Below are 21958 nucleotides of genomic sequence, written 5' to 3'. Positions count from 1 at the left end.
TCATCAGTGTTGGACTATCCATTTCTCTATTAGCTAAACTTGTATTCTTACAGCCAACTCTCACAAGAGAGACTTACCTCAAGCAACATGAGGACACAGCCCCAAATCATCTTAGCTGCATCATTGGCGCCCGGAGTAAAGCTGCCGACAGACTCACGAAGAGCGTCAACAGCATAAGCCAACCTGGAGGCCCACCTCAGAGAACAATCAAGTCGACTCCCATCCCGAGGCATCCATCGAAGTCTTTCTAAGGCCATTGCATCAAAACATGCATCCACTGTGGTGCATCTCTCGCTCAATTCACTCGGTTGGACTCCAAGCTGAGTCTTGCATTTCTGTGACACGCCCTGGACTTTCTCTTCTAAAAGGTTTTCTTTATGACCAGCCTTCCCCAGGAACCTCAAATTTTTCGGAGAGCTGCTCCGCCCAACAACTGCAGCAGATTTGCTCTCAGGCTTAGGCTTGAAGTCGGTATGCGATTCCTCTGAAGCTCCGGAGCCGTTATTGGTCTCTAGACCACGAACTCCTCGATTTTCAGAAATATCTGGAGTAGATATTGTGGCCTTGTCTGTCGGTTCAGCAAATTTGTTGTTGGTCTTTTCAGCTTCACCAGGGGTCAATGTATCTTGTCGAGCTTCGTCTTTATTGTTGCGGTCTATGGCGTTGCCAGCGACGAGAGCTCTTTGATTCGGTGACTTATAACCAATACTGCCTTTTCGTAAGGCATTCTTGATAGTTCGCTCCGCTGAATCTTTTCTGTCGGGAGTTAGGTTAGGCCCAGGAGCCTCTCCGATGGTGGATTTGTTTAAAGCGTTCCCATCGACATTTTTGGGTTCGACAATCGTCACTGCAGCGCGAGGCTTGACGGCAGATGTTTGACTGGGGCTTCCTGCAGATGTGCTCTTTCCAGGGCTAGGACTCAGGTCATTCGCTCCATCATGGCGATATTCTGGAAGATCCGTTGAACTGATCTTCTTATTTTCTTGCTTCTGTTGGCGGTCCGAATTATTGAGCTTCCTCGTTCCAGCTCTTGTGGTCAGTCCGGCACCTGCCACCGTCCCAAGTGCCGTCCCCGCAATACCTTGATCTCCAAGGTTGCTGTCAGTGCTCTTGTTCGATATATCTTGGGATGGACCCTTCTCTTTGGAGCCGAAATATGTGTCTCCATCTGCAAAAACGCCCGTTCCAAGTTGAGCATGATTATCGAAATCATGTATGGCCGAATCATCAATGAAGACTCCACCTGCGATACTGTCTCTCTTCTTGTGCCTGCTGGTCGGCGTGGTGCTCATCTTTGCGTTCCCCACTACCACAGTAGATCCTTCGGACGGTGTCTCATCAGGTGTACGGGACACAACTTCCGTCTCATTCTGATCCTTGGTGTCTGGCTTGACAGTATTCCCGGTCCTGTCATGCAACTGGGTCTCCTTCTTTTCTTCGGGGTTTTGAGACACCCCAGAGGCTGCACCTAGTCCGACTATAGGCCCAGCTCCAGCTATTGCTGCCATAGGTCCCGGCCCGGCATTGGAACTTGATTGTACCTCCTTATCTGTCTTGATCCCGGAAGCGTTCTTGCGTTTCGTCGATTCCACCGCGTCAGGGTCAAAACCGTATTCATCAGTCCCGAGGACGGTATCGCTTTGCATGCCAGGCATAGCCCCGGGCATTATTTCTATAGGTGATCTTCCTTGACGTTTCGGCGAGAAGCTCTCCGTACTTGCAGAATCTGGTGTCGACACGAATGGTTTCATGTATTTGATATGTTTTTTTTCAGCTTTGTTTGATGTTTTTGTTGTTTTCGGTGATGCAGCAGACGGCTCGCCAATAGTTTGCGGGTCGGGTGCATCATCAACAGGCTTGGCAGATTGAGATCCGGCTCCTAATGCTGTGACATTTGCGGAGTCCTCTTTGCTTCGTGATGGAATTTCTTGAAAAGTAATACGGGGCCCTGCGCCCGCACTGACCCCATTATCAATGCTTCCTTTGGGACTCGTTGCAGGCGCAACCTTCGTAGTGGTCGTCCTCCCAAAGACAGAACCGCCGCCAGACGGGGGCATCGAGCTGTCTCCAGACAAAGGTGTATACGGTGTCGTACCCTCAGCTGCTTCTGAAGTCTTCCTGCTTCGAGTTCCTGCGAGCAGACCAGACCCTAAGCTTGCTCTTCTGTTTCTCCTGGGGGAAACCGTAGTCCAATTTCCCGACCCAGCAGGTTGATTTCTCGTTTCTTGGCCAGTTTCATGACCAGTTGATCCAGACCCAGAGGCTCCGGCTGATGGGTAAGTGGCTTCACGTTGGTCAAGGCCTGACATGCTGCCCCCGGGGTAAGAGGTCCCTTTCGGATATCAAAGTTTGGCTCTTGTGCTCCTCCACTAATTCTTTGTCCGTCGCTGATGCTCGAAGTCCCGCTCTCGTTTGAGGTCGCCTTTCCACCAGACAGGGCACCCCCTGGGACATTGCCAGCTGCGCCGAAAAGTCGACGGCCCACATCTTCGAAGTTTCGCTGAATGAGTTCATCTCGGCTTAGTCCGACGTCGCCGATGGTTCTTCCAGATAAGTCCCCCTCATGCTCAGCCATTTGGGCTTTTGATTCTTTCGTTGTCGTATCTTTTCCAGAGCTGGATTCTCTCGCATTGACTTCTTTGGCCTTCAACCCAGTCCTCCGCTGGCCACTCGCACTAGACCCAGACAGTCTGTGCAGAAAACGTGTGCCAATACTTTCCGTATCCTGCTTGGTATCTTCCGCGTTCATATTGTAAGACATCTTGGGGTACTTCCTCGAGATACACAGTATGGATAATATCATAAGATAGGGAATGGGGCTATCATGTAGTTGTTGTAATCAATGAAGTAAGACGGGAGTGGCTCTAGCTGCACATCGGGGCTAAGTAGAGCATAGCTCCTCTTTCACATTGCATCATGGGTCTGTTGGTCTTGTCCATAAACCATCCACCATTACTCAATAGGGTCCAAACAGATTTGATATCTGTGCGGGGCGTTTCCAAGAACCGGGTGACACACAAGTCGATGATGCTCAGCGCAGACAGTCAAAGGTCGAGTAGGTCTGTCGACCAGATAATGCCTCAAGTATTGAGTTTATACCTCGCCACTTCATGTATTCGTCCATATACTCGCCGTGGCCCCTGTGAGTTTCAATGCCTTGTGGTTCTGACTTTCTAGTAAGAGTACCTGTGAGAAACTGTATATTAAACCCATGAATGGAATAGCTTTCTCGTGGGATATCTGTTTTGATTCTTATAGAATTTGGCGTGAATCATCTCATGTGGGGTAAGACATTAAGTTGTCGATGGGAACAATAGAGCGAGGCCCGGGGGTGACGTATAGACTTCGGTTACGGAGGCCAGTAGCCACCTGAGGGAAAGTTGACGGTATTCGATCGACAGAACCTCAGGCCACAATGTCCACCTTACACACCTCGACCTTTTAAGATTCCATGAAATCAACGAATTCGGCCGCAAAGACCGTTCATGGCCTTGTGCACTTTAGTCATCTGCCATGCCTTCGACCCCAATCCATGGATCATTCTCCAGGAAGCCAAATCCCTCCAATGTGAAAGCGAGTTGTCGTACTCACGCCGGGGTTTCGCTTGCTCATGATCTCATGTCTTTAAGCTCACGCATACCAAAATATCATGTTTTTCGCGCCTTCGCTGTCTGGTGAATGGTTTGTCCAATAGAGTCATGACATCGATGTTTACGAGCGTCTTTCGGAGACTGAGAATCTACGCGGTCATAAGTGTTCCTGCCAGTTCCTTCTGGCAACTTGAACTCGGTCATCAGTTCACTTGTCAATTGAAGCTGTCCGTGGCGTGAAGTGCAGATAGGATTGTTGTATGAAATCGTAGATCTGCATACCCGGGGTAGATTCTAGTAATTACGAGGTAGACCACAGCAGGTATTTTCAGTCAAGGATACAATACCCAATTGGAGATGTGATACTGACCTTATCGATACTCAACATATCAGTTTAGGCTACAAATTATATGGCCGTAAATCAACGCCTATTCCTGCTGGTAGATTACTCCTGACATCCCCATCAGGAATAATTTGAAGGGGAAGCAGGCCCAGATAAACAAGCGTAGCGTTGCAAGTTACAAGGGTGCATATAGCCCACATGAAAGAAGTCTTCGAAGTTCAAAACAATTCCATTTCAGGATCAGAAATGCAATTCATGGAATAGCCCATGTACGAGTCAAAGGGACTATTCCGAACACAAGCTGCAAGATAATAGTAGCAGCAAGCGCCTAGCCATAACTTTTCATCCTCAAGCTACCATGTGGTATCCATTTTGCAAGTGTTCCCCCTCAAAAAAAACCGATCCATTGCCGAAAATTCAAAAAGCATGATATCATCCGTACAAAAAGCCAGCCGTATCTGGTGAGCTTTCGTTTCGATGCCGCGGAGGCGATGCCGGGTCTTGCGATAGTTGTTTCAAAATCGGAGTAAACTCGACCGTCCTCCACGGCTCAGGGGGTTTCTTTATCGACTTGCACCAGCTTAGTTGCCGGGGTTGGGGTTCATCTGTGGTTTTATCATGTCAGCCATCCCTATCAATCATTTGGTGTGCGTTGTGGTTGTGATGAATCTGAGATATATCCAAGATGGGAATTTGGGGGGTGCAGGGTGGTGTAGATGTGTGCGGGCGGAATCAGTCGGTATGTACCTTGCGCTTGCCACCGGTCATGGTAACATTAACGAAACGGCGAGTGTACTGGACACGCTTGTAGGCGCGGCCCTTGGGGTTCTTCTTCTTCTCCTGGGGCTCAACCTGGATGCGAGATACTTGTTAGAGCTGCAATTTGGACGAGCAGCGCTCGGTCTGGGCGAGGGTGGCGCTGAGTATTCCAAGGAGGGTTCACAAGACTTACCTTAGGAGTGGCGGCCTTGACCTTACCGGCACGGGCGAGAGAGCCGTGAACCTTACCCATGATGGATGATTTTTGGCGATGAAAAGACTGGAGGACGGAGTTGGTGGAGGGGGATGAAGCAAGTCTCTCTTGAGGCGTTAGGGTTGCAAAATTGCGAGTGCGACGTGTGGGGCGGCTTAGCGATTAGCGAAGGGCCTTCGGGTCCGGATCATTTATATTTTCCAAAGGCAAGTTGAGTCATTGCTGAGTCATCCGGATTTAAGGCGCCCGCCCTGCAATTCCGTTTCCCGTTTTGGTTCCCGACTATACTGCCAGGGTGATATTATTGACTACTGATCCAATTGAACAATCCTTTTTTTTCGCTTCCTGGTATTCTCCGTTTGTAATTATTATGGCAGTTACTCTCATTTTACAATCAGAACCTCAAACCATGTGGCCATCATATCGTAAATAAAATTCGTTCAAAGCATAACCATTGGTACAGACCTACTAGCAATCTGCTGTAAGACCCCATTTATACAATTCAAAGCTCACATAGACTCCGTAAATGCGAATGTACAAAGCCCAATTGGAATTAAAGTTGATCTCAAGAGGAAGCAGAAGCAGCCTTGGCCGCCTCTTCCCGCTCCTTCTTTCTTGCAAGATAACGCTCTTTTGCGCTGGATACATCTGTGGCAGACTTCTTGCTGCGAATACGGTCGGCAATTTCCTTTTGTCGTGCCGCTTCTGCTTCTTCCTCTTGGCGGGCCCGTTCTTCCAATTGTTGGGCAACCAACTCTGTCTGGCGAGCCCGTTGAGCCCCGCGGCCAAATTGCGCCCCAACACCAGCGCCTGGTCTTGGGAGAGGCCCTCGTGCATTTTTTGAAGCAGCAGAGGGAGGGGTGGCCTTGGGTTTAGGCGCGACATTCAGACCCGCAGATAGCAACTGGCGCTTATCCACAACTTGGCCTTCATCGTTGACGACAACATGAGCGCCACGAGAATTGAGCTCCTCGGCTTTCTGCGCATCGGTTTTCTCTTCCGATTCCGCGACCGTTTCCTCAAGGACCTCGCCTGCTTTGACACGTTGGGCGGCCTCTTCGGCAGCTTTGACAACTTCTCCATGTTCGGCGTCTCCGCGGGAGAGCATATCTTTGTAAAAGTTGATCATACCAGCCCCTCCATTTTGTTTGCGTCGCTCTTCTTCCTCCTGCTCTCGTCGAGCCTCCTCTTCCTCTACCTTGCGCATTTCCGCTTGCTGCGCTTTGTAGGCGCTTGTAACAAAGCTTTCTTTATCCGCAAACTCGTCACCCTCTTCTTCACGCTCGCGTTGTAGTTGGCGTTCGCGCGCTCTGAGCTGGTCCCGTTTTCGAATCTCTGCACTCCGCAGCAGATTCGTCATGTACTTTGGTACCTCACTCTGATTCGTAGTTGTAGTCTTCTTGGGCTTGGCGTGAAGGCTATCATAGACCTCATCGTAGGAATATACTGATGGATCTAGTTCCTCTGCCTCCTTGGCATGCTTCTTGCTGCTGTGTAAAGTGGACAAGTTTGTGAAATCGCGATCGGAGGCAGGTTGCTTTTTTGATTGCGCCTGATTCAATCCATACTCTGTTGCTTTTTGGGCCTCCATGTCTTTTTTCTCATGTTCATCCTCGTCATCGGCGAAAACGGAATTTTTATTTAGTGGCTTGAGGTTGGGTTTGCCACCTCCCATTTGCATCTTTCGTTTGGGGGGGTGGTCCTGCAGATGGTGTCTTCTCCGATGATGGCGCCCCGAATCCATCGATGGTGGATATTTCCTCAACTTTATCATCTCCTTGCTGTTCTTCGTCCGACTCATCATCAAATATATTCTTGCGCTTCTGGGCGAGTGGGTTTCCTGCTTTCGGGCCAGCAGGTTTCTTTTTCGGCAAGTTGAGCCCCATGGAGAATTGCGGAGCCATTTTGTATGTTGCGCCGAAGGCAACGAATGTTGAAGATACACTCTCGCAAGACAGTGGTACTTGGGATCAGGAGAACCCACGGAGACCGTGGCTTAATGAAAAGTGAAGATGTCTGGGGTAGGTCGAGAGGACGATAAGCAGCTGTTCTTATCGGTCATGTGACCACTCTACTGCTCGAAATGGCCCAGAGCTTGAGTGTCATTAAAGCTAATTTTAGCTGTTGAATCACGGTCTATACGATCAGGGGAGCTAATAATATACCCCGATTTACCCGTGCACTTCTTCACGAGTGGTTAATCACAATCGATAGAGCACCCAAGAGTTTGATTACCAGCGCCCGACCATACGGGCCCTATGAGGGTCAATATCGTTTAGACTCGGTAGCATACGCTCATTTAGCAATTCAACCGCCAATACTCGGGAATAGACACTCTTCTGTAGGATGAATAGTCAAAATTATACTAGTGCTAGGCTACTAGTCATAGTTTGGTTATCGAAAGTCGAAATCGTGCCCCGCGACTAGGACCGCCCGTAGCTATGGTCAGTACAAAATATATCTCCAACAAAACCTGCTGACTCAACCTCATTATTACCATAAAAGTCTTCTTGGACACGCAGGAAGTAAGGAATTAAATGAAACTGCTCTTAAATTACCCAAAGATATCAGTACAGAGGTAATTCTCTCCTGAACAAAGCTGTAAAGCCTATGAAATCATGAAGCGTGGACTTTAGAACATGTTATCTTATCAATCACGTGCAGCCCTGGATGTTCTTATCCCCTCAACCCCCTGTGTCTTGTCTCCACACTCGCAACTGTCCAAAATGTCATACTACTTCACTATCCTCTCACCGACTGATACCCCCATTTTCAATATCGCCTTTGGAACCTCTAAAGGAGGGGGCGATGGCATTGCTCGCTTCCGCTTCCCGGACACGGCACAGTACATGAACCAATTTATCATCCACTCAAGCTTGGATATTGTCGAAGAGGCCCAATGGACCAATGGGGGAATGTAAGTAATATGCTGATTTTCTCAAGACAGCCAAACTGGCTTCTCTCTCGCACGGCTTATGTTACAGCCTTAAGCTTGATGAGCCTAAATCTAACATCTTGGCCAGGTATCTTAAGCACATCGACACCTACCCACCAGCGACAGCATACATTTCCGCCTTCCTCACTCCAAGTGGTGCGCGCTTCCTCCTGCTTCACCAACCACCCCAGCTCCCCTCTTCGGGTACCTCAGGGAGCCTCGGTTCCTCATCGCTCCTGGGATCATCTGCTTCAACAACCCGCGCCTCGTCAAGCTCTGTCGCAGCAAACCCGACCTCTCCACAAACCGAAGAAGCCATACGCCAATTCATGAATGAGATTTACGAGAGCTATGTCAAAACCGCCATGAGCCCATTTTATAAGCAGGGGATGGAGATCAAGAGCCCTGTCTTCCGGACACGAGTCACTGCTGCTGGGAAGAAGTGGCTTTAGCTATATTTCATTGGTGTTGATGGACTGGACATAGTTTTTCCTTTTCCAAGCGTGGGCGTTCGTGGGCTTTCATAATCGTTACTTGAACGACAACATTACCTAATATTTGCGTGATTAGGGTGATATTCTTGCATATGATTCTAGAGATATGAGATTATGTGCTATTCAAAGCCTACAAAATTACAAAGTGGCTGCTCTCCAGATGTTATCATGTACGAAGTTCAAGTTCGGGTGCTTTGAACACAAAAACATCCTAGGTTATACCGAAAACTTCCCGAGCCGGCCCGCTAATTCCACGCAGAAACCCAATTATGAGTCAGAACAGATTAGAAGAGAAGAAGAAAAGAGCCAAAAAAAAGCCATAACGCCGCCTAATCCTCCGGGTGCCAATAGGCCAAATTGCCTCGCTAGAACGCTCAATGGGAAATTTCAAACGGTCATCTGAGGAGCCAGCTTCTTCATAGTGACGGCCTTGAAGTTTTCAACGGCGTGAACGACGTCTTCGAGTTTGGCGACAGCACCGAATATGCCACCTTCCATCTTGATAGATTCAAGCGTGCTGACGTGAAGAGATGGCTCGCTTGCCGCCGTGCCATCCTCAAGGACAACGCAGTCGAACCCACGATCATTTGCCTCGCGCATGGTGGTCGAGACGCAGACGTCCGTGGTGACACCGGCAATGACGAGATTTTTTATTCCTTTATTCCGCAGGATGAGTTCAAAGTCGGTGTGTGAGAATGCGCCGCGCCCGGGCTTGTCAATGACTGGCTCTCCAGGAGCTGGGTAGAGTTCATCAATAGTGTCATGGCCCATCTCTCCTCGGATCAAGAGTCGACCTAATGGACCTGGAGAGCCGATGCCAAGGCCCGATGCATTGTTCCGAGAACGGTAGGCTTCCCGACTGGACAGAGTTGAAAGATCGGGTCGGTGTCCTGGTGACAAAAGTTAGGAACCGCAATGCAATCAAATGTTGTAAATGATGATACCACTCACCCTCGCGAGTATGGTAGACCTGGAATCCCCCAGAGCGGAAGACATGTAGCAGGCGCTGGAGGCGTGGGATCAGATTTTGGTTAGGAGAGATGTCGTAGCCCTGATACTCCATATATCCCCCAGGGGAACAAACTATAGATAGGTTAGGTGGTGTCTAATCGGTAACACGGATCCTAGAGAAGTTGAACATACAGTCTTTCTGCATATCGATGATGACGAGTGCAGTAGTATAAGGGGTGAATGTCGCATCATGTGGCCAGTCATATGGCAGCGCAGGCAGCTGGCCCTTGCGAACTTTGTGGTGAGGCACTTGCCGAGGCTTCTCGACCACAGGTCCATGATTGTGAGTCGGGTTCAGTACGCTCAAAGTCCATATTCCAGGAGAACCGGCCGCGACCAGCATGAAAGGGCAATCCATGAGACGGGAGGTACGACGACGTTTGCGAGTCTCTTCCGTAAGGCCATTACGCGGACGATAGTGACCGCCGCGGTCACAGCGCAGCCAAACTTTAGCAGTACGCCCTGGCTTTTTCTCAGTCGGGGTGCTGGAAGACTTCACAACCACGTTGTAGCCATGTTGTTTGCCATGTGCCTGGACAGCAGCCAATAAAGTAGCTCTGCGGGTAAGAATAACATATGAGTATTTAGCTTCTGGCTCTGCTATGCATAATGGGGTATGCTAGACTAACTTGTCAGGATATGTTCCCTCTGGTGGAGGAACCAATGCCATGCCAATATCTGGTATGTCCGTGAGATCGCTAGGCGCGTCGAGGTTGAGGTCGTTGGGACTCGCCATGGCGGACGAGGAGGTGCTGAGCCCCTTTAGCCTGGTTATCTAATATCTAAGGTCAGCATGGTTGTCATGTTATCGCCACGTGCTAACGGGGCAGGCTACATGATGGGTGGATGGGGCAAAGCAACCAGAGGAGACGAGGGTAAACAAGTGCGTGGAAGCAATTACGACGATCAGCTCACGAATCGTTAAAGCTGTGCGTGGGCATATCAGGGGAGGGGCAACCCAAATGAAAGCTCGATGGAGACACCCGCAGCGGGTATAGTCTCGCTTTCAGCAAGTAGGAATTCCGCAGGAAATCACAGCCACTCACCTTCGTAGCGATGAAATACCCCAGACCCAGGGAGACCCTCGGATGAATCCAGATCGTAGGCGCGATCGAGTCAATTGCCTGTTCGGGAGTAGCGCAAAAGGATGTTTAAAGCCTTGGTGCCTTAGGCGACAAGAGCGGTGGCAAAACAACAGAAATGACGGAGGGAGACAAGCAACCCAGATTCACATGGTCCGAACTCGTCTCAGTTAGGACTAGCGGCCCTGTGGCCCCTGACGACCGAAACACATCAACACCGATCTAATCGATCCCGCCTTTGCGACACACCTTCCACCGTGAGAGTCACTCTATCGACAAAGACGACAAAGAGTAAGGTAAGTGCCGTCGCTTCGTACAACCGGGAATCTTCGACTTTCGTCTTCTACACTCTCTCGGTGGAGGGTCCCCAGCCGCCTACTGGTCATTTTCCCCAGCCTGCGTCACCGCCTCGCCGGAGGGGTCCTTATCAACAACACATCCGGCGGGCGAGACTCCCTCGATCATACAACATCAAAGGCTTTCGGGGGAAAATACCCCATCAATCTGCAGGCGCATTCTGCGTCTGTGATTCTTACATCGCTTACGAATTTGCAAATCGCGAACCGCCCACCGTCCCCGTTGCGACCCGTCGCTGGGTGCCCAACACCGGATCATGCCAGTCGCGGAGGAGGGATCGCCTTCTGAAACGAAGAAGCATTCTGGCAGCTCATACAAAGATGAACTGGCTCACTACAAGGCTCAGTATGAACAGCTAGAGGCTGAACTTGCCGACTTCCAGGTATCCAGTCGGGAGCTGGAAGCCGAGCTGGAGCGGGACATCGAAGCTTCTGAGAAGCGGGAGCGCCAGCTGAAAGAAAAAGTTGACACACTGCGGTATGAAGTGGACGAATGGAAGGTATGCGATCACTCACTGCTTCTTTTTTTATATCTCCAAAGACGTGAGAGAACTGACAGATCTGCAGAACAAATACAAGCAGTCTAAAACCGACGCCAATGCTGCACAAAACTCCCTCCAGAAAGAAATCACTGCCCTGCGTGACAGCAATCGTACATTGCAGATGAAGCTTCGAGACATTGAAGTTGCCAATGATGACTACGAGCGGCAAGCCCGGAACACCACATCGTCCCTGGAGGACATGGAATCCAAATATAACGTAGCCATCGAACGTGGGGTGCTGCTCGAGGAAGAAGTCCGAAATGGGGAACAAGAGCGAGAAGGCCTGAGAATTGACAACCAGCGCCTGCGTTCTGAGCTATCAGATCTGAAGGTCGAGGCTGAGATTATCCAGGAGAAGCTGCGCAACACCGAAGCTGGCGGCTACCGTCGTCGCAAGCCAACTCCCTTGTACCGCAGCCCTTCGACTCCTCAGACCTTGGAAATTTTTGATCGATCACCGAACACCGCTACTTCCTCTCCTGTTTTTGCTACACCACCTGCCAAGCTGTCTCAAACCTCCCTGACGTCCTCTACTGCGACACCTCCTTCACCTCCTATATCGGAGTCGTCGGCTAGCCTACGCAGGTCCATCAATGCCACTCCCACATTCCCTCGGACTAGAGCCGCTGGTAACGAACCTGTCAACTCGCGCAGCCTCATCAACGCAAGAACGCAGCCCCGTCCCAATCATTCCCGGACGCCGTCCTTGGCCTACAGTAATGGGGGCCGCTCCACTCCTTCCGTCAATTCTCGCAACAGCATGACGCGGATGAACTCTGCTCGTCCATCGGGAATGCCCAAGTCGGGGTCCTTGTACCAGATCCGAGGTCTGATTGGCAAGATGCAAAAGCTCGAGGAACGAGTCCAGTCTGCAAAGTCCCGACTTCCCGCGCCTTCGGACACCTCGTCTATTGGATCCCCTCGCTCCATGTCTCGATCAGGCTCTGTCATTGGGGATAGCCCTGTTACCTCAAATATCACTGTTCGACGAAGCTCTCGCAAACGCCTGAGCGGTAGTAGCTACGGCTCGTCGGTTCGGGATAGCGAAGGAACGCCGTCATATCTCCCGCAGAGCCGCCAATCCTTCGGGGCACGCACAGGCGACAGCCGCCCGAGCAGCCGAACCAGCTTCTCCAGCCGTAGCTCGTTCAGCCAAAGTGTCCACTCGGGTGTCCCCGTTCGCCCCGAAAGTCGGTCCAGCCGTCCTGGCGCCAAAACCCCTCTCGGTCATTACTCGACTAACCCGACAACAGAGAGCCGTCGGCCTCGGTCCTCTATGAGTAACAATAACCCTGGCGGCATGTCGTATATCGAGGAAGACGACGATGTGCCAGTTCCTACATCTCGACTTCCTCAGGAGCTGCGACGACCGTCAGTGTCAGCTACTTCCGTGGGATTGAAGAAACGAGCCGCCAGCGGCATCCCCACCCCCCGAAGCTTCAAAAGTAGCATCGGGTCGGGCATCCCCCCACCACCTCTCGAACGCAAGCCGGCTGCGGACCTGGGGGGAAACATACTAGGCTAGCCAGTTGTTTCGCTCCAGCCAATGGGGGTTTTGGCGTTTCTTCTTTTTTTCTTGCTACTTGACTCCAATTATCGACAATTTAACTCGGAGCATGGGATTTTGCATTTTGTGCATTGGCCACCTGGATAGTGGCCCTGGATAGATTCCCCCGTTCTTCTGCGCTCTCATCCTGTACAGCCTTGTTCTATTCTCATCGGAGCGCCTCGGAGGTGTCTTTCTACGACCGTCGGAACCCGGTCTTTGTTTTTGTCTCTATGAACCGTGTAGCCGCCATGGATTCTGGGGCCGTCCTAAGCTGTGTCTCAGCAACCTTATTTTCTTTTTATGTGAGGCGTTTTGAATAATACCCACGATGTTATGTTATTGAGATGGAAGTCGCCGTAGTTAGTGTACTCCGTAGCCTAAGATCTCTCGTAAGATTTCGATCTAATCACTATCCTTAGGGCGATCTCAACACGGGCCAGCGGATGGGCACATCGCTAACTGATTTCGGATTGGATCCTACGATAGCCCTAGAGCCCCACGTTTCTGCGCCCCTTTCCGTTGGTTCGTGCCCGACGTCATGATGCAGAAACGGATCTGGATGGGGTTCCGCGACATAGGGACGTCAATTGATGCTGTCTACGAGTACGAAGGGCCTAGGCTTGCGGCTCAGCCTTACGGAGATTAGAAGACGACTCCTCTGAGCGAGAACGGAAAGCTCCGAGCGCGCAAATTCAACAATTCGGTGTCCGAATGTCGTCGGGGCTGCATGATGCGGGACCTGGCCAAGCCCTTAAGGCCCTTAAGGCCAACAATCCGACCGAATCGGGAGGAGAATCGCCGGAATGGGGGAGGGCCTTGCCAGGACCTTGGCAGGGTCCAGGCAGTCGAAGGCAAGGTGACAGCGGGACCAGCTTCGGAGTCCGGGCGAAATGAGAGATCTACTGCCTACATATGACTCTACAGCAGCAGACTGGCTTAAGCAGACTTGGTTAAGGCCGTAGGCATTCCAGTAAATGTGTGCATACTACGGAGTATAGCACCTCCAAATCAACCTCACAACCTATCAGCACGAGGGGGTTAGAGTAAAAATGGTGGGACAATTGGCTGCCGCAGTGGACCCCCCCAACAAAGCCCGACAAAATCAAAGGGGAGAGTTGGGGAAGCGACGGGCCCAGAGGAACTTGCAGTACCTGTCGTTGGGATTTCTCCACTTTTCGCTCGAGTGGGGTTGACTTGCATTCTCAGCAATTTTCTGGGCCAATCCTCCTTTGGGGATATTTTCCATTTTGCCTTTTTTCCCAGTTGTGCTTAGTTTGTTGGTGCTGTCGAGAAATAGTTAGCAGCGCCCTATCTATCCCTATTAGTCTGGATCTTTCCTGTTTTTTTTTTTCTTTTCGAGATCTTGTAATTGCCAGCTTCTTCCTTTCTCCTAATTCTCCTCTATCTCTCAAATCGGGAGTGTGGTGGTTCCCGGTGAGTCGCTGTTGCAACCTTTTCCTGCAATTGTCGCCCCCAGTTTTTTTTTCGCGTCCCATTGGGAATTTTTTGGTCCGTTTGCGATCAGCACTTTCCGCCCCCTCCTCGGACGCCTGGGCTTACCTGTCTTCTTTTTTTGCCAAACACCCAAAACTTCAGCTAATCGAAGATCTGGTTTTGCGCAGATTTTCAATTCTATCCTTCTTCTACCCTCCGCGCGCTCGCCACCGAACCTAATAAGTGTACATTATTCTTTTCTTCGTACCAGCAGTGCTGTGTACATTTGATTGAGGGCTTTCCCCCAAAACCCTTACATGGGATTTGAGACTGCCTATTGATTTCCGAACACAATGGGTGTCCCTAACGGTAATGCGGCCAGCCAGGCCAGCTCCTACGCGGCCAAGCACAGCACACTGGCCTCACATTTCATCGGTGGCAATCGCCTGGAAGCCGCTCCCCCAAGTAGTGTGAAGGACTTCGTGGCCGCCCACGATGGTCACACTGTCATTACTTCCGTAAGTTAGCTTCTGCTGGTCTACTCTACTCTTTGTGTTTCCTTCACGTTTCCTTCACGTTTCTTCGCCGCGGTGACTGGATCGGAGAGGCTCACACAAAATCTGCGGGGCGAAATGAACCTTGACTTAAAAAAGGGAAAAAAAAAGAGTGGCAGTGGAGGTCTGACAATGGTCTTTTTAGGTACTTATTGCCAACAATGGTATCGCCGCCGTCAAGGAGATCCGATCAGTGCGAAAATGGGCCTACGAAACCTTCGGCAACGAGCGGGCGATTCAATTCACCGTGATGGCTACCCCCGAAGATCTACGAGCGAATGCCGATTACATCCGTATGGCCGATCAATACGTCGAGGTTCCTGGCGGAACTAATAATAATAATTATGCAAACGTTGAGTTGATTGTCGATGTTGCGGAGCGAATGGATGTCCACGCTGTGTGGGCTGGATGGTAAGCAATTCCCACCCTGTGCGCCTGCCCTCATTATTGGGCCGGGGCCGGGAAGGCAAAGATCACCAGGCTGACGAGATATACAGGGGTCACGCTTCGGAAAACCCACGATTACCCGAGTATTTGGCTGCCTCGCCAAAGAAGATTATTTTCATCGGCCCCCCGGCTTCGGCTATGCGTTCGCTTGGAGACAAGATCTCGTCCACCATTGTTGCACAGCATGCGGGTGTGCCTTGTATCCCATGGTCCGGAACTGGCGTGGATGAGGTAACGATCGATGACAAGGGTATTGTGACCGTGGAGGACGATGTCTACGCCAAGGGTTGCACCTCCTCCCCCGAGGAGGGTCTGCAGAAGGCCAAGGAAATTGGATTTCCTGTCATGATTAAGGCCTCCGAGGGTGGTGGTGGTAAGGGTATTCGTAAGGTCGAGCATGAGGAAGACTTCATTTCTCTGTACAATGCCGCTGCCAACGAGATTCCTGGATCGCCAATCTTCATCATGAAGCTGGCTGGAAATGCCCGCCACTTGGAGGTCCAGTTGCTGGCTGATCAGTACGGTAACAACATCTCTCTCTTTGGCCGTGACTGTTCCGTGCAGCGTCGTCACCAGAAGATCATTGAGGAGGCCCCCGTCACCATCGCCAAGCCCATTACTTTCCAAGCTATGGAGCGCGCTGCGGTCAGCTTGGGCCGTCTTGTGGGTTACGTCTCTGCTGGTACCGTCGAGTACCTCTACTCGCACTCTGATGACCAGTTCTACTTCCTCGAGTTGAACCCTCGTCTTCAGGTCGAGCACCCTACTACCGAGATGGTTTCTGGCGTCAACATCCCGGCTGCGCAGCTGCAGGTTGCTATGGGTATTCCCCTGCACCGCATCCGCGACATTCGTCTGCTGTACGGAGTTGACCCCAACACTTCCTCCGAGATCGACTTTGACTTCTCCAGCGAGGAGAGCTTCAAGACCCAGCGCCGCCCCCAGCCTAAGGGCCATACCACCGCTTGCCGTATCACATCTGAGGACCCCGGCGAGGGCTTCAAGCCTTCCAGCGGTACCATGCACGAGCTCAACTTCCGTAGTTCGTCTAATGTGTGGGGTTACTTCTCTGTCGGTACGGCCGGTGGTATTCACAGCTTCTCGGACAGTCAATTCGGTCACATCTTCGCCTATGGCGAGAATCGATCGGCCTCGCGGAAGCACATGGTTGTTGCTTTGAAGGAATTGAGTATCCGCGGTGATTTCCGAACCACCGTTGAGTACCTCATCAAGCTGCTCGAGACCCCCGCTTTCGAGGACAACACCATCACCACTGGATGGTTGGATCAACTCATTTCTAACCGTCTGACCGCCGAGCGCCCGGACCCCATTGTCGCTGTTGTTTGCGGTGCCGTCACCAAGGCACACCTTGCCAGCGAGGAGGGTATCGACGCCTACCGAAAGGGTCTCGAGAAGGGTCAGGTGCCATCTCGCGATGTCCTGAAGACCGTCTTCCCCGTTGACTTCATTTACGAGGGCTCCCGATACAAGTTCACTGCTACCCGTGCCGGCCTGGACAGCTACCACCTGTTCATCAACGGCTCCAAATGTTCCGTTGGTGTCCGCGCTCTCGCCGACGGTGGTCTGCTCGTTTTGCTGAACGGCCGCAGTCACAACGTTTACTGGAAGGAGGAGCCCGCCGCCACTCGCCTGAGTGTTGATGGTAAGACCTGTCTTCTGGAGCAGGAGAACGACCCTACCCAGTTGCGCTCCCCCTCGCCTGGTAAGCTGGTCAAGTTCACTGTCGAGAACGGTGAGCACGTTCGTGCTGGCCAGCCTTACGCCGAAGTTGAGGTTATGAAGATGTACATGCCTCTCATCGCCCAAGAAGACGGTATTGTGCAGCTCATCAAGCAGCCTGGAGCGACCCTCGAGGCTGGAGATATCCTTGGCATTCTTGCCCTGGATGACCCCTCCCGCGTCAAGCACGCTCAGCCCTTCACTGGCCAGCTTCCTGAGATGGGTTCTCCTGTCGTCGTTGGTAATAAGCCCCCCTCAGCGCTTCACACTGCTGTACAGCATCCTGGAGAACATTCTCCGTGGATTTGACAACCAGGTAATCATGGGTGCGACCCTCAAGGATCTCGTTGAAGTTCTGCGCAACCCTGAGCTTCCTTACGGAGAGTGGAGCGCCCAGTCTTCTGCTCTGCACTCGCGTATGCCTCAGAAGTTGGACGCCCAGCTTCAGAACATTGTCGACAAGTCCAAGGCTCGCCACGCTGAGTTCCCTGCTAAGCAATTGCAAAAGACCATCGTCAAGTTCATCGAGGAGAACGTTAACCCTGCCGATGCTGAGATTCTGAAGACTACTCTGCTCCCTCTGGTCCATGTCATCAACAAGTACATCGATGGCCTGAAGGTCAACGAATACAAAGTTTTCATCAGCCTGCTCGAGCAGTACTACGAAGTTGAGAGCCTCTTCTCCACTGGCGTCAAGCGTGATGAAGACGTGATCCTGAAGCTCCGTGACGAGAACAAGGATGATATCCTCAAGGTTGTTCACACCGTGCTCTCCCACAGCCGCATCAGCTCCAAGAACAACCTGGTCCTGGCCATCTTGGACATGTACCGCCCCAACCAGCCTAATGTCACGAACGTTGGCGCCTATTTCAAGGACATCCTCAAGAAGCTCACTGAGCTCGAAGCTCGTTCGGCCGCCAAGGTCACTCTCAAGGCCCGTGAAGTTCTCATTCAGTGTGCTATGCCCTCTTTGGAAGAGCGTCTGTCCCAAATGGAGCACATTCTGCGCTCTTCCGTTGTGGAGTCTCGCTACGGTGAGACGGGCGGTTGGGAGCACCGTGAGCCCGATCTTGGCACCTTGAAGGAGGTTGTCGACTCGAAGTACACTGTCTTCGATGTGCTTCCTCGCTTCTTTGTCCACCAGGACCCATGGGTTACGCTTGCTGCGCTGGAGGTCTACGTGCGCCGCGCATACCGTGCTTACACCGTCAAGGCTATTGACTACAGCCCTTCAACTGACATACCCTTCCTGACGTGGGACTTCAGCATGGGCAAGCTTGGCCAGCCTGAATTCGGCCCGGTCTCCTCAACTCAGCCCTCAACCCCCGGGACTCCCACTGCTGAGACCAATCCCTTCAAGCGCATCAACTCCATTAGTGACATGTCTTACCTGGTCAACGACCCGACCAGTGACCCTCTTCGTAAGGGTGTGATTGTCCCCGTTCAGTACCTGGAAGATGCTGAGGAGGCTCTCCCCAAGGCCCTGGAGGCTCTTCCTCGCCTGGACAGCAAGGCCAAGCGCCCTGCTGACAGTGGCTTGCTTGCCAACCTGGAAGGAAAGCGCCGCCCCGGAGTCAAGGTTGACACCGCTACAAACGACCTGAGTGGTGTTTGCAACATTGCCATCCGCGACATCGAGACTGCAGACGATGCTCAGCTCGTTGGCCAGATGCAGAAGCTGCTCGCAGACAACAAAGAAGAGCTCCTTGCCCGCCGTATCCGCCGTGTCACTTTCATCTGTGGCAAGGACGGTGTCTACCCCGGCTACTTTACCTTCCGCGGCCCTGACTACGATGAGGATGTCAGTATCCGACACAATGAGCCCGCTCTTGCTTTCCAGCTTGAGCTCGGTCGTCTGTCCAAGTTCAAGATCAGGCCCGTTTTCACTGAGAACCGCAATATCCACGTCTACGAGGCTATTGGCAAGGGCCCTGAGAACGACAAGGCTGTCGACAAGCGGTACTTCGTTCGTGCCGTGGTGCGCCCTGGTCGCCTTCGGGATGACATTCCTACTGCCGAGTATCTGATCTCTGAGGCTGACCGTCTGATGACCGACATTCTGGATGCTCTTGAGATCATTGGCAACAACAACTCTGATCTTAACCACATTTTCATCAACTTCTCGCCTGTCTTCAACCTGCAGCCCATCGATGTTGAGCAGGCTCTGGCTGGCTTCCTTGACCGCTTCGGTCGTCGTCTGTGGCGTCTCCGTGTCACTGGGGCTGAGATCCGTATTCTTTGCACCGACCCCAGCACCGGCCTCCCTTACCCTCTCCGTGTCATCATCAGCAACACCTTCGGATTCATCATCCAAGTTGAGCTCTACATCGAGCGCAAGTCCGAGAAGGGCGAGTGGATCTTCCAGAGCATTGGTGGCACCACCAAGCTGGGCTCCATGCACATGCTTCCTGTCTCTACTCCTTACCCTACCAAGGAGTGGCTGCAGCCCAAACGTTACAAGGCTCACCTCATGGGAACACAGTACGTGTACGATTTCCCCGAGCTCTTCCGCCAGGCCTTCCAGAACAGTTGGACCAAGATCCTGGAGAAGATTCCTTCTCTGGCTTCTCAGCGCCCCCCCTGTTGGCGAGTGCATCGACTACAACGAGCTTGTGCTTGATGACACTGACAACCTGGTTGAGGTCTCCCGTGAGCCTGGCACCAACACCCACGGTATGGTCGGATGGATTGTCACTGCCCGTACTCCTGAGTACCCTCGCGGCCGTCGTTTCATCATCGTTGCGAACGACATCACCTTCCAGATCGGCTCCTTCGGTCCCCAGGAAGACAAATTCTTCCACAAGTGTACCGAGCTTGCTCGCAAACTTGGTATTCCTCGTATCTATCTGTCTGCCAACTCGGGTGCCCGTATCGGTATCGCTGATGAACTGATCCCCTACTTCTCTGTCGCTTGGAATGATGCGTCCAAGCCCGAGGCTGGCTTCAAGTACCTCTACCTCACCCCCGAGGTCAAGAAGCGCTTCGATGCTAGCAAGAAGAAGGAGGTCATCACTGAGCTCATCACCGATGAGGGTGAGGAGCGGCACAAGATCACCACTGTCATTGGTGCCAAGGACGGTCTCGGTGTCGAGTGTCTGAAGGGCTCCGGTCTTATTGCCGGTGCTACTTCTAAGGCTTACGAGGATATCTTCACCATCACTCTTGTTACCTGCCGCTCCGTTGGTATCGGTGCTTACCTCGTTCGTCTCGGTCAACGCGCCATCCAGGTTGAGGGCCAGCCCATCATCCTGACTGGTGCTCCTGCTATTAACAAGCTGCTGGGTCGTGAGGTCTACACCTCTAACCTGCAGCTCGGTGGTACTCAGATCATGTACAAGAACGGTGTTTCCCATATGACTGCCAACGATGACTTCGAGGGTGTGCAGAAGATTGTCGAGTGGATGTCTTTCGTCCCCGACAAGAAAAACGCCCCCCGTCCCCATCCGCGCTTGGGCTGATAACTGGGACCGTGATGTCGAGTACTTCCCTCCGGCTAAGCAGGCCTATGACCCTCGCTGGCTTATTGCTGGTAAGCAGGAGGAGGACGGCTTCTTGCCCGGCCTCTTCGATAAGGACTCTTTCGAGGAGGCTCTCGGTGGCTGGGCCCGCACGGTCGTCATCGGTCGTGCCCGCCTTGGAGGTATCCCCATGGGTGTGATTGCTGTTGAGACTCGCCCCGTGGAGAACATCACCCCTGCTGACCCTGCCAACCCTGACTCTATGGAGACCATCAGCCAGGAGGCCGGTGGTGTGTGGTACCCCAACTCGGCCTACAAGACCGCCCAGGCTCTGCGTGACTTCAACAACGGTGAGCAGCTGCCCGTCATGATCCTTGCCAACTGGCGAGGTTTCTCCGGTGGCCAGCGTGACATGTACAACGAGGTTCTCAAGTACGGTTCCTACATCGTCGATGCCCTCGTCAAGTACGAGCAGCCCATCTTCGTCTACATTCCTCCCTTCGGTGAACTGCGTGGTGGATCCTGGGTTGTCGTCGACCCCACCATCAACCCCGAGCAGATGGAGATGTACGCCGACGAAGACTCCCGCGGTGGTGTCCTCGAGCCCGAGGGTATCGTCAACATCAAGTACCGTCGCGACAAGCAGCTCGATACCATGGCCCGCCTGGACCCCACCTACGGCGAGCTGCGCCGCTCTCTGGAGGACTCTTCGCTGAGCAACGAGCAGCTGTCGGAGATCAAGCTCAAGATGGCTCAACGCGAGGAGCAGCTTCTGCCCGTGTACATGCAGATCGCTCTGCAGTTTGCCGATCTGCACGACCGCGCAGGCCGCATGCAAGCCAAGAACACCATCCGTCATCCCCTCAAGTGGCAGAACGCCCGCCGCTTCTTCTACTGGCGTCTGCGTCGCCGTCTCAGCGAAGAGCTGATCGTCAAGCGCATGGCTGCTGCCTCCAGCTCTCCTGCGCCCCGCAACGGCGCCGGCGGTGCTATTCCTGCCTCCGGTACCCGCGCCACCCCCGAAGCTGCTCGTGCGGCCCATCTCCGCGCCCTGCATGCTTGGACTGGTCTGCTCGACGAGGAGATCGAGCACGACGACCACAAGGTTGCCCTCTGGTACGAGGAGAACAAGAAGGTTATCCAGTCGAAGGTCGATGCTCTCCGCAACGAGGGCGTCGCTTCCGAGGTTGCATCGCTGCTTATTGGCAACAAGGAGGGCGGTCTCCGTGGTGTCCAGCAGGTTCTCTCTATGCTCCCTGTGGAGGAGCGTGAGTCTGTCCTCAGATTCCTTGGTACTCCATAGATCTGAGTTGGTTTCTTTCTCCTCTTCATCTCTTTGTCTTTATGTTCTTTTGGTTGGGGGAAAATAGAGCGGTCACTTTTTATGACCTGATGTGATCTATGTTTTTCTTCTCTTTAGCTTGCAGATTGCATCGGTGTTTTGTTTCAG

At 52.4% G+C, this 21958-nt stretch overlaps 7 protein-coding genes across 7 annotated transcripts; 3 read left to right on the top strand and 4 right to left on the bottom strand.

Annotated features, from left to right (window-relative positions):
* Positions 1-14: 14 nt before the first annotated feature.
* Positions 15-2761, bottom strand: N7468_003086 (uncharacterized protein; the record flags this gene model as incomplete). The annotated part of the gene is made up of 3 exons (XM_058472383.1): positions 15-26; positions 78-2163; positions 2184-2761. The coding sequence occupies 3 exons, from the start codon at positions 2759-2761 to the stop codon at positions 15-17; spliced, it is 2676 nt and encodes an 891-aa protein (XP_058331386.1).
* Positions 2762-4506: 1745 nt separating this feature from the next.
* On the bottom strand, positions 4507-5059 carry N7468_003085 (40S ribosomal eS30 domain-containing protein; the record flags this gene model as incomplete). The annotated part of the gene is made up of 3 exons (XM_058472382.1): positions 4507-4538; positions 4681-4785; positions 4886-5059. Coding segments are annotated over 3 exons (303 nt in total), but the record flags the coding sequence as incomplete, so codon positions are not given.
* Positions 5060-5471: 412 nt separating this feature from the next.
* Positions 5472-6810, bottom strand: N7468_003084 (splicing regulator NSRP1-like domain-containing protein; the record flags this gene model as incomplete). The annotated part of the gene is made up of 2 exons (XM_058472381.1): positions 5472-6608; positions 6673-6810. 2 exons carry the CDS (start codon positions 6808-6810, stop codon positions 5472-5474), a joined length of 1275 nt encoding a protein of 424 aa, XP_058331384.1.
* Positions 6811-7545: 735 nt separating this feature from the next.
* N7468_003083 (TRAPP subunit TRS20) lies at positions 7546-8293 on the top strand (the record flags this gene model as incomplete). Its single annotated transcript, XM_058472380.1, has 2 exons — positions 7546-7823; positions 7930-8293. The coding sequence occupies 2 exons, from the start codon at positions 7546-7548 to the stop codon at positions 8291-8293; spliced, it is 642 nt and encodes a 213-aa protein (XP_058331383.1).
* A 429-nt stretch (positions 8294-8722) lies between these two features.
* Positions 8723-10082, bottom strand: N7468_003082 (cysteine hydrolase family protein; the record flags this gene model as incomplete). The annotated part of the gene is made up of 4 exons (XM_058472379.1): positions 8723-9225; positions 9287-9418; positions 9479-9903; positions 9976-10082. The coding sequence occupies 4 exons, from the start codon at positions 10080-10082 to the stop codon at positions 8723-8725; spliced, it is 1167 nt and encodes a 388-aa protein (XP_058331382.1).
* A 959-nt stretch (positions 10083-11041) lies between these two features.
* On the top strand, positions 11042-12851 carry nde1 (nuclear distribution protein NudE; the record flags this gene model as incomplete). The annotated part of the gene is made up of 2 exons (XM_058472378.1): positions 11042-11284; positions 11352-12851. The coding sequence occupies 2 exons, from the start codon at positions 11042-11044 to the stop codon at positions 12849-12851; spliced, it is 1743 nt and encodes a 580-aa protein (XP_058331381.1).
* Positions 12852-14662: 1811 nt separating this feature from the next.
* N7468_003080 (acetyl-CoA carboxylase ACC1) lies at positions 14663-21811 on the top strand (the record flags this gene model as incomplete). Its single annotated transcript, XM_058472377.1, has 6 exons — positions 14663-14827; positions 15009-15274; positions 15361-17287; positions 17340-19640; positions 19693-20460; positions 20531-21811. The coding sequence occupies 6 exons, from the start codon at positions 14663-14665 to the stop codon at positions 21809-21811; spliced, it is 6708 nt and encodes a 2235-aa protein (XP_058331380.1).
* Positions 21812-21958: the final 147 nt, after the last annotated feature.

Source organism: Penicillium chermesinum (genome assembly GCF_028974085.1).
Source record: "Penicillium chermesinum strain IBT 19713 chromosome Unknown utg000003l:1.0-5111272.0:1.0-5115320.0, whole genome shotgun sequence".
NCBI classification, from domain to species: Eukaryota; Fungi; Ascomycota; class Eurotiomycetes; order Eurotiales; family Aspergillaceae; genus Penicillium; species Penicillium chermesinum.
Note: the sequence above shows the minus strand (reverse complement) of the source record. Positions and strands in the feature narration are given on the sequence as shown.